The following is a 10,608-nucleotide window of genomic DNA, read 5'->3' as shown; positions in this document are numbered from 1 at the left end:
CTTCGCCGCCGGCGTTTCCTCCCTGCTAAGATGGTAACCCACGGCGCGCCGGGGCTCCTCGCAATGTCCCCCGGAATGTTGAACAAGCGTTGAAAAACAGCTGTAACATCTTGTTCGTAGCGGGCACCGATCGTCAAAAGATCGTCCCGACTGTATGTCGTCCAGCATGATGAGTACGGAACACAAAACAACACGCACACTAGCAGCCAAACATAGCACCGACCGAAAGAGCAATGAGCCGCTGCAACTACGTGCGCCGCCATCCGTGTCTTTGTGCTGTTCACAATCAAGACAGCTTATTACAATATCATTCGATACAGTTGGCCTCACGTTTCTGTATACAAACAAAATCAGTTTGGTTAAGACTGTAGACATTTGTTGTGTTTCTGCACTACACAAATAAACTCAATTGAACTGAACTGTCTTGTGCATGTAAAACTCTGGTTTCAACTCAGTTTTCCACACAAATGTTTGCTGTAAAAAGACCAGACTCTTCATTTATTCTAGTTTGCTCTTTTACCCGTACCTTTATTCACTTCATTTTTCCATTCACACACGTATCCACAGTTAGAGCACATCGAGAAAAAATACAAAACCCATAAAAAGTAGAAAAAGGTATTTCCCTTGAATTTCCAAATACACTGACACTTTGCTTTTATACAGGAAAAACTGTTAAAAAAAAGTTTGCTGGACCGGCCAAAATCTGTGGCTCATTTTGGCCCAACTTCCTCAATAAGGTAATGAAAGCAGACTGCCATCTGCTACAAATTTAATATAAAAATACCTCATGCTCTGGCGCTACTAGCATTGCTTGTAGTCTGTTGTCCTGCTTAAGTGCCTCTCAGTTTTTACCTAAAACCTCTTAATTGCATAAAGCGTCACCAACAAAGTTACATCACAGCTCCATTTGCTTTCCACACTCTTACAATAAGATTTTAATATTAAAAATATATACAGCACAATTTATTTATTAAAAAATCCAGTTGTAACTTTGTCACACTGGATAGGACCAGACCCTTGCAGAAAACAAGTGAAAAGTAAGGAAGTAAAGTAAAGAAGTGCATCTTTTAACCGAACAACGATATTGCGTTAACAACAACTTCCACCCACTGCTGGGATCTCCACTTTCAATTGAGGTAAATATTACAAAAAGCAACAACTTTCATATATGAGGAAACAAATTTGAGCAAATAATGAGATTAACTAGAGACTATGTAAACCAAATCCCATTCACTGACCATTGATTGAGTGATCAGTTAACAATCCAGCTCTCCTTATCACACCCATGTGCACAATTATGAAACTGACTTCAATATTTCTTCACACAAAGATATATCTCCTGCATTAGACATGAAAATCCAACATAAAAACATGTAAGAATAACATATGAAGTACAAACATTGTTCCCAAAAATAATAAACCACCTTCACGTTTAACTTTACATTCTTTTTCATGTTTGCTTACTCGCATTCTTCATGTAAATATTCCATTAAATTATCAGTTTGACTTTTCTCTGAGTACAACGTTATGAAGAGGTGATGAGTGCTGCGCAGTCCATCAGCCCCAGAACCACTTGTTAAGGTTTTTAAATGCCCTGTATTCATTTTTCCATCTCAGGTAATTACAGGCCTTACATGTGTTCTCTGCAACGGAATTGATTGATGCTCTGAAGTGCCGTCTCCATCTGAAGTACTCAAGGTACAGTTCTTGGTTCTTGTCCAGAAGAAGCAGGTAGTCAGCCAGCTCTTTGGGTGACTTAAAATCATCCACGTGGATAAAAGCGTCTCTCGGAACAAAGTTCTCGTAGTTTTCTCTGGTCGTGCCAAGAACCACCGGCACTGTGCCCACAGAGAGGGGGATGTAGAGTTTTTCAGTGATGTAGTCCTTGTGGACTGAGTTCTCAAAGGACAAATAAAACTTACAACTCGACATAGTATTGAGGTAATCATTTTTAGAGAGAGATTTCTGAAAGGCACGTCCGTATGTTTGAATTTTAATATGGTTCTTCAACTCGTCATAATATTTTGACCTCGTAAAATCGGGACTCCAGTTGCTGACGATCCAGCAGACTAGTTTGTTTTTGCTTGGTGGCACAAAGTCCTCCACAGTATCTGCTGCTACGATAGACCCATAAGCCACATGGATGTCGGAATCTCGACGGTAACCGAGAGTCAGATTGAACAAGTTATTAATCCCAGGAATCTGCTCTGAATTTGACGGCGACTCAAAGTTCATCCAGATCCATTTCTGGAACGGAGGTCTCTGTGATTTCGGCAAGTTGGACAGGTCCCCAGCAATTTCTCTGTGATGGATGACGACACCGTCCGATTTGCTGTAGAAGTTTCTGTCTGCTGTAATGAAGCAGCCCTCGATGTTGAAGATGGAGCTGCAGACGTTCGCTTCATATTTTGTTCCAAAGGGCCACAGCCAGATGAGGACTATAGTCATGTTTTTGTCATTGGTTGCGGTATAAACATTCTGGATGTTCTTTGTGGAATCTGATGATCGATGGTTTAACCAGGTAGTGGGTGGTTTATAGTACATCAAAAAGATAGTCATAAAAAGTTCAAGAATAAAAACACTGAAGAGAACCAGTCTGAGCATTTTGTGGAAAGATCCAGATGGTTTGCTCTGTCCTAAGAAGGGCACCAAAACAAAAAAAAACATGAAACTTATTAATCAATTTATTCCTGATTACTGCAGGTTCTTACAGAGAATAATGTGTTTTTAACATAACTTTAAAAAACCCAGCTGCATTCAATATGTACCCTGTTTTCACATAAATTCAGAAAAGAAAAGCTTTTTTAATCACTTTGCTTACAGACCTGTTGGCTCCATGGTTAGATCCAAACAAACTCTTTATGAATTGGTGCTATTCGAACAAATCTGTTGGCCAGCACTCAGAGACGCTCCAGTGGTTTTAACATCAAGAAAATGTGTCCTTGATGATCTGCGGAGGTTTTGTTGAATTTAAATCTGCAGGTCTTCTTAACGATGCCACCTTCAGGTGAGCATGGAAACAGAGAACAAGAAATAACACATTTAGCACATTTTACTTAATATGGATACAGAGATACAGCTCTGGTTTGACGTTTACTTACACATCATTAGTGTAAATATATCACTTTTCTGCCCTTTTATGACGCATTTGAGTCAACATATCTCAAGGTCAAAATTTGACATACAGTCTCAGATACGATACAATATTAGGTCAGTTTCTTCTGGCCTGTTTATGGTCTTGAATATTAGGGTGCACAGGTTAGGAACTTCAAGGCCTCATTGTTTTTCTTTTTTTTTCCAGTGATGAAAAAAGAGGTGGATAGATTTTTATTACTAGATTTTATTACTAGATTTTTATTACTTTTTTTTTCCAGTGAGTGTGAAGCAGTCAGTCTGCTCCCCTCAATCTGACAATATGGCTCTCACAGCACGACGGTGTTAAACTACCATACAATGCGACTTCTATACTCTGCAAAGCTGACATCATGTATATATATTTTTTTCTTCTGCGCCTGATTTAAATATTATCACTTTAGTTCCTCAGTATCAAGTTTGGACAAGATTGCTTTCTAACCGTTTTCACATTCTGTGAGATGTTTTGATTTACTCAAGTGGTTTCTGCACCATGAAAACATGATGTTTAGTGTACAGAGAGTTATGCATCCCTGAGCATACAGGCCTGCGCTTGCACTTTAGCAAATGCTGTCATCCTGACAAAATTAGATTTATTTTTTTACTGATCATTAACTGACAAACACGTTAAGGTTTTAAAAGTTTATTGAAATATTTCTGAGTTGATCGCTTGACTATTGTAATAAGACTAGGATTTTATAAAAATCCTGTCTTCTCCATTTCTTATATTTATAAACCTACCAAGGCTTTTTCTTTGACACTAACATTTAAACTTAGTTTTCGGGTCACATCTTTGATGCTAAAAGCTTCTGTTTGTCTCTCACCAACAAACAGTTGAAACCAGAAGTTTACATACACCTAACAAAGACACATAGGACTTTTTTCCTTCACTGTCTAAAGTAAGATAAGACCAAACGTATCTTGCTTTAAGTTAGATGGATCTACTAAATGCCACAAGAATGAGATAAGGGATATATCAGAGCTTTTATTAATTAATGTCTTCGAAATCAGAGATTTTGACACATTTCCTTTGTATTTGTTAGCAATGTCTTTGAGTTGTAAGACTTGGGGCAAATGTTTTGGATTTCCTTCCTGTAGCTTCTTACAATTGTCTGCTGGATTTGGAGCATATTCCTCCTAACAGAACTGGAATACTGAGCCAGGTTGGTAGGTCTCCTCGTTGTCAGACACATTTTCTAAAACATTGACTTTGTTTCCTTTGGCTGTATGTAGAGTAATTGCTGATTTGTCCCATTTGCGTACCTTTCCTATCATCTGGGTGACACTGCTCTTTTCTGATTACCACTGTGATGGTCTGACATTATCATCATGTCCATACTTGCACAAAATTGTTTGAGCATGGCGCTTACTGACATCTTAATGATACCAGTAAGATATCAGCCAAGCCAACTATGAGTAACACAGTTTTCTTGTGTTACGCAAGAAAACTGTGTTTGAGGCCCATCCCCAAATACTTCAAAGGTGTCGGTTTACCATGGAAAGTATGTAAGGATGGGCGGATCCACAGGGTAGCATGCCAAAATCAATAAAGCTGGGTTTAAATTATGAAAACTATGTTTCTGGTATTTATCTAAAACTGCTGCTTAATTAAGAAGTCATACAAAATTCACACGCACTGCCTAACTGGTTGAACTGCGGTAGTTTAAAATGGTAGATCCATCTTATGTTTTTATTCCTAGTTACTTGTTAGTTGCATATTGTCTTAATCTAATTTAGACTTCATTGCTCATTGATTAAAATGTTACATCTATTCATATTCCAAGGACAGTTTGCACAATAATGTGCCATATCATTTGTTACACTAATAAAAAGCTATTATTGTTATTATTATTTTGTTGTTGGTGGAGATACCCAGCAACATCTGTAAAAGGTGCAAATGCACTTCCTGTCTGTTTTACAAAAACAGAAGAAAGAACCAGGTCTGCAGTGAATATTTATCTTACCTTCTTTACCTCTTTTAAGTGCAATAACATAAAAACAAACTTTTTTAAGGAACAATAAGATGAAAAGTTACGTTTACTTGTATATGCTTAACTTGGTCAGTTTCCATTCTGCAGCCAGGACATGGCAAAACATTCTCTGGTGATTTGCGCTTCACAATTTGTGTTTTGACAAATTAAAATTATTAATATGCTGTCAAAATATTTTTTTATCATCGAACTCACTGGCCTGTTCCCTCAACTAAACTAGACCAATAAATACTAATAATCTACCAAAAGCAATACAATAAAAAGAACAAAGAATTAAAGCCCATAGCCAACAAAATGATGCAATGCTGTCACATGAACTGCGAGTGTAAAAATTATAGCTATTTTTTAAAGGAATTTAGAGTGAGACCAAAATTTGTTTTCAACTAATTAAACTTAATTTGCACAAAAATATTTTATGAAATACTGACACAAAATACATAAAACATGTAACCCTAACCCCAGAAGGAAAGATGGTGAAAAGGATTCAGGACATCAAGTATAAATAATTTGAAGACAGAAATGAAAAGAACGAAGACTGGAAGGACGAAACTTTTAAACAATGGATCAGGCACATATTTCATCACAAAATAGAAGGACGATCTGTCGGATCCTCAGTTCTAATGTAAACTTAAAACAACATGCTTAACGACTTCTACAGATGTGCACAACAGCTTTAAATTACTTTGCTTGATTTCATTACAATGACAAGAGATGTTTTCTTTGCCATGCTTCAAATGGCTCAGGTCGTCCAAAAAATAATCACGTTTTGATTACTGAGTGCTGATTTACGAAGAGGTGGTGAGCTCAGGCTAGCCCATCTCAACATCATCAGCCCCAGTACCACTTGTTGAGGTTTTTGAAAGCCCTATATTCTTTGTATCGCTTCAAATAATCACAAGCATGGCGCTCTGTCCAGGAATCGATTATGTACACTCTGAAGTGCCGTCTCCATCTGAAGTACTCAAGGTACAGTTCTTGGTTCTTGTCCAGAAGAAGCAGGTAGTCAGCCAGCTCTTTGGGTGACTTAAAATCATCCACGTGGATAAAAGCGTCTCTCGGAACAAAGTTCTCGTAGTTTTCTCTGGTCGTGCCAAGAACCACCGGCACTGTGCCCACAGAGAGGGGGATGTAGAGTTTTTCAGTGATGTAGTCCTTGTGGACTGAGTTCTCAAAGGACAAATAAAACTTACAACTCGACATAGTATTGAGGTAATCATTTTTAGAGAGAGATTTCTGAAAGGCACGTCCGTATGTTTGAATTTTAATATGGTTCTTCAACTCGTCATAATATTTTGACCTCGTAAAATCGGGACTCCAGTTGCTGACGATCCAGCAGACTAGTTTGTTTTTGCTTGGTGGCACAAAGTCCTCCACAGTATCTGCTGCTACGATAGACCCATAGGCCACATGGATGTCGGAATCTCGACGGTAACCGAGAGTCAGATTGAACAAGTTATTAATCCCAGGAATCTGCTCTGAATTTGACGGCGACTCAAAGTTCATCCAGATCCATTTCTGGAACGGAGGTCTCTGTGATTTCGGCAAGTTGGACAGGTCCCCAGCAATTTCTCTGTGATGGATGACGACACCGTCCGATTTGCTGTAGAAGTTTCTGTCTGCTGTAACGAAGCAGCCCTCGATGTTGAAGATGGAGCTGCAGACGTTTGTTTCATAGCCTTTTCTAAAGGGCCACAACCAGACAAGAACTACGGTCATGTTTTTGTCATTGGTCAGGTCTTTACTCTTTGCGCTAAAGAGATACTGGATGTATTTTTGCCTAATGGGATGACTTTAAAGGATCATTTATCCAGCCGGTGGATGACTTATGATGTATCAGAAAGGCCTTCACAAAACATCTGAGGATAAAAATACTGAGTAGTAGCCGTCTGAGGATTTTGTGAAAAGCTCCATATGGCTTGCTCTGTCCTGAGAAGAGCGTAGAAACAGGAAAAGCCATGATGAATGAGCTGAGTCAGCTAACTGTAACTGCAATGACTGATTGTTGTTTTTCTTTTGTCTCTTAGGCCAACTGTAAAACACATTCTCTGAATGTGCATCCTACCAAGGACACCAACCCTAATATTTCAGATTCATTTTGACCCTTCCTCGTTGACTTTGCTTTACAGACCTGTTGGTGGCATGCTGAGATCCACGCAAAACCCCTTATGAATCAACGTAACACAAACAAATATGCTGATCCACACTTAGAGATGCTGCTTTGCTCTTAAAGACAATTCAATTTTGTGTCTTGATGAACCAGTGAGGTTTGGTCGATCTTGAATTAGCAGGTCTTCCTCAGATTGGCTCCAACACTTGAGCATGTCTTAAGAAAATAAATTTAACATATGCTAGTTTTAAAACTTAACACGTCTTGATTGAAATAGCCTAATTATAGTTTTAAAATTAATAACTTATTCTGGCCTATTGACCTTTATTTTACTTGTAGTTACAGCAGATCGTTTGCTAAGATCTTTGATCTGCCCTTTGTGTGTCTGGGAAACAATCAGAAGTGTTGGTGCTCTGAGGTTTCTGAAGTTTTCTGATGTGCTTTTCTGGTGATAGTCTGCATCTGTCTTGAATAAATGCTGATTATTGTGACGCTGTCATCTCTGTGTGGACAAGAGAATATAACGAGCCAGAAGTTGATGATTTTATTCTCTTAACACATGCAACATAAACAAATGAGACGGACAAACTTTAAACACCAAACGTCTAAAGATTTTATATAAAACGTGAAGAAACATGTACATACTGCTTATTATAAACATTGATGTTATGTTTTTTTCTGAGCTCTTAAAACTGCAGCGTGTAACTTTTACAAAAACTATTTATTATACATTTGTTAAACCTCACTATGTCATAATAGAGACAAATGGAGACAAATAATCAGTAGGTGTAGGTCAGATTACAATTTACACATCTGACCATGTGGTGGAGACAGACATTTTCAACTTCAAGCACAGAACACAACATGGAGGTAGATCAATCAATCAATCAATCAATCAATCAATCAATCAATCAATCAATCAATCAATCAACCAAAATATTCCAATCGGAGCCTCATCTCTGCCCTGGTCTCATGCGTCTCGCTATCTGGGAGTCGACAGCATGTCGAAGAGATGTTTAGAAAACCACTGGTGCAAAAAGAGCGCATGATGCAAGACTTGTTCCTGCTGAAACGAGGAGCTTGAGGGATCCGGAAACTCCTTCAAAGGGTCTTGTCGACTTTCGAGCACTTCATCTGGAGAAACGTTACTTGATTTTAAAACTTTGGCTGAAGTGGAGCTCGTAATTCCTTTCTTCTGTGTGGCAGGCAGCAGAGCACACGGACTCACCTTCAGAACAACAGGGAATGTTTTCCCATTAAAACATGGGAATGTTTTATTGGGAATGTGGAGTTATCTGTCTGAGGCAAAAGTCCCAAACCTCATGACGACTGACTTTACAGCAACGCCATCGAGATTTGAGAGAACCTTTTAGGTCCATGCAGGCCAGGAGGAAGATGTGAGAAAAGCAAGAGAACTCTGGCTAATTTAAGAGCAACTGGTTAATGTCTAGTCAGAAACAGACAGTCGCCCTCTTGTTCACTCCCCCTTTCTGTCTGCTTCACTACGGTTGGTTTGTCATCACAGAGCCTGGCACGAATACTCAGGCTAGTTAGCATGACCACCGATAATGGCAGACAAACTGTATTCCTGGAATGGTAAATGGTAAATTGTTTCTCCACCATTGAGAAGGGATAATCAGACCCTCCTCCTGACACCAAGCTTTAATACATAAATATATTTTTAATTAATGTTACATACTGCAGCTTTAAACCCAAGCCCAGATGTTTAAACGATCAAGTTAAACCCCAGACATTATATTGATAATCTATTCTGTTTTGTATATATTTTTCCTCTGGCATTGATCCAAAATGATTTGTTTAACCAAATCAAAAAGGACCCACAGCAACTGTTTAAACAGGTTTAACTGGACTGACGTTACCGTGTATGCAGCTCATTTAAAAACTGTTGCGCTGTGTTAACCTTCGTAAATATGACTTTTGTACTTTTACCGATCTATGATAGACACTAAATCCAAAACAGCTAAGTGCCTTTTTTTCACTTTTATTAAGGTAAGGTAATTTTATTTATATAGCACATTTTCAGCAACAAGGCAGTTCAAAGTACGAGTATTAAGTAAACCCATATACTTGTTAACGTTTCAGCATTAACGATTTGACATTGTCAAGATAGTCAAATCATTTACCACAGAAAGCAAGTTATACACAACAGACACATAAATATTGATGTCCTTTGCAGTTATGTATGATGGAGATGCCAACAGCATCAAGCTCAGAAAAAACATAAGCAGTTCTGCTGCATTTTAGGAAATAAGAAAAGAAGACACAAATCTTTTGTAGGATTCTGAAGTTGCGCCACTTTTTGTCTTACCTTTGACGGCAGTGAAGGAAGATCAAGGTAGCTCCTCAGAGAGTTGTCTGGACTTATGATGATGCACCAAACTTCCCAGGAACAGGAATGACATTTGTTTGATTTCTGCCAAACATCCTCCTCACAGTCCACTCCCAAGACTAGAAGGGTGGAGCTAACAATTTATTTGAAGGGGGTGAATAAAACTGACATGTCAGTGTCATAAACATCAATAAGTCTTCATGAATATTTATGACTGTAGTCATAAAGTGTCATTCGGTAAATCATGACACTTTTAATACAAAGCTGACATTATTCAAAATGTCTTTGTTATGACAACTTTACATTAACCAAGACATCATAATCTGACATAAATTTGTTATACAAGTATTACCAATTAAACTTTAAAAATTAGCTTTAAGTAGTAATATTATATAGCTCTGCCATTTTGTTTAGTCTTAATTTTCTTAATTTAATCGATCCTAAAGTTTTACAGCAAGATGTCTACAAAGCACTTATGAACTTAACATTTGAAACTTTATTTAAGGCTGTTTTAACCCTTGTGTGTGCGAGGACTGAGGCAAATGTGGCTATTTGGTCCACTTTAGTTGATGTAAAAACATTGTTTATGAGTCTGTTATTAAATCATTTGACAGTGTAATAAAGCTTTAATGAAATCTATTGCTTGTCCTACTTGTTTTGCTTTATTTCAGGGAGTGGAAATATTAATAATGTTGTGATCCATAGTTTTCTGTGTTTATCTTTGAGTTTCTTTGTGTTCATTGTGATCCTGTTCCCTGTGAGTCTGTGTCTCTGACTCTTCCCGTTTCATTGATCCCAGCTGTGTCTCGTTCCTGTGATTTACCCTCCCAGTGTATTTAGTCCCACCTGACGTCTGTGTTTCATGTCAGGTCCTTGTCTAACCTTGTCTAGCGTCAAACATACATCTTTGTTAGTGTCTATGATAGTTCGTTCCCTTGAAATATATCTATTGGACAGCAGCTATTAGTCGCTATAGCTAATAACCTGCACCTGCTATGATTACACATTGAGTCGTGTCCCATGCTGTT

The 10,608-nt window shown here is 38.1% G+C and overlaps 2 protein-coding genes across 2 annotated transcripts; both read right to left on the bottom strand.

Moving 5' to 3' along the window:
- Positions 1 to 906: 906 nt before the first annotated feature.
- LOC103457330 (4-galactosyl-N-acetylglucosaminide 3-alpha-L-fucosyltransferase 9-like) lies at positions 907 to 9,655 on the bottom strand. Its single transcript, XM_008397370.2, has 3 exons — positions 9,560 to 9,655; positions 2,826 to 3,001; positions 907 to 2,636 (listed from the first exon to the last, which is right to left on the bottom strand). Exons 2-3 carry the CDS (start codon positions 2,836 to 2,838, stop codon positions 1,558 to 1,560), a joined length of 1,092 nt encoding a protein of 363 aa, XP_008395592.2. The 5' UTR covers positions 2,839 to 3,001; positions 9,560 to 9,655; the 3' UTR covers positions 907 to 1,557.
- LOC145554647 (4-galactosyl-N-acetylglucosaminide 3-alpha-L-fucosyltransferase 9-like) lies at positions 3,009 to 6,926 on the bottom strand. Its single transcript, XM_081614826.1, has one exon. The coding sequence runs from the start codon at positions 6,837 to 6,839 to the stop codon at positions 5,952 to 5,954; it is 888 nt and encodes a 295-aa protein (XP_081470952.1). The 5' UTR covers positions 6,840 to 6,926; the 3' UTR covers positions 3,009 to 5,951.
- Positions 9,656 to 10,608: the final 953 nt, after the last annotated feature.

The sequence above is a fragment of the Poecilia reticulata genome, chromosome 13 (genome assembly GCF_904066995.2).
Source record: "Poecilia reticulata chromosome 13, P_reticulata-male-v2, whole genome shotgun sequence".
Classification (NCBI taxonomy): domain Eukaryota; kingdom Metazoa; phylum Chordata; class Actinopteri; order Cyprinodontiformes; family Poeciliidae; genus Poecilia; species Poecilia reticulata.
Note: the sequence above shows the minus strand (reverse complement) of the source record. Positions and strands in the feature narration are given on the sequence as shown.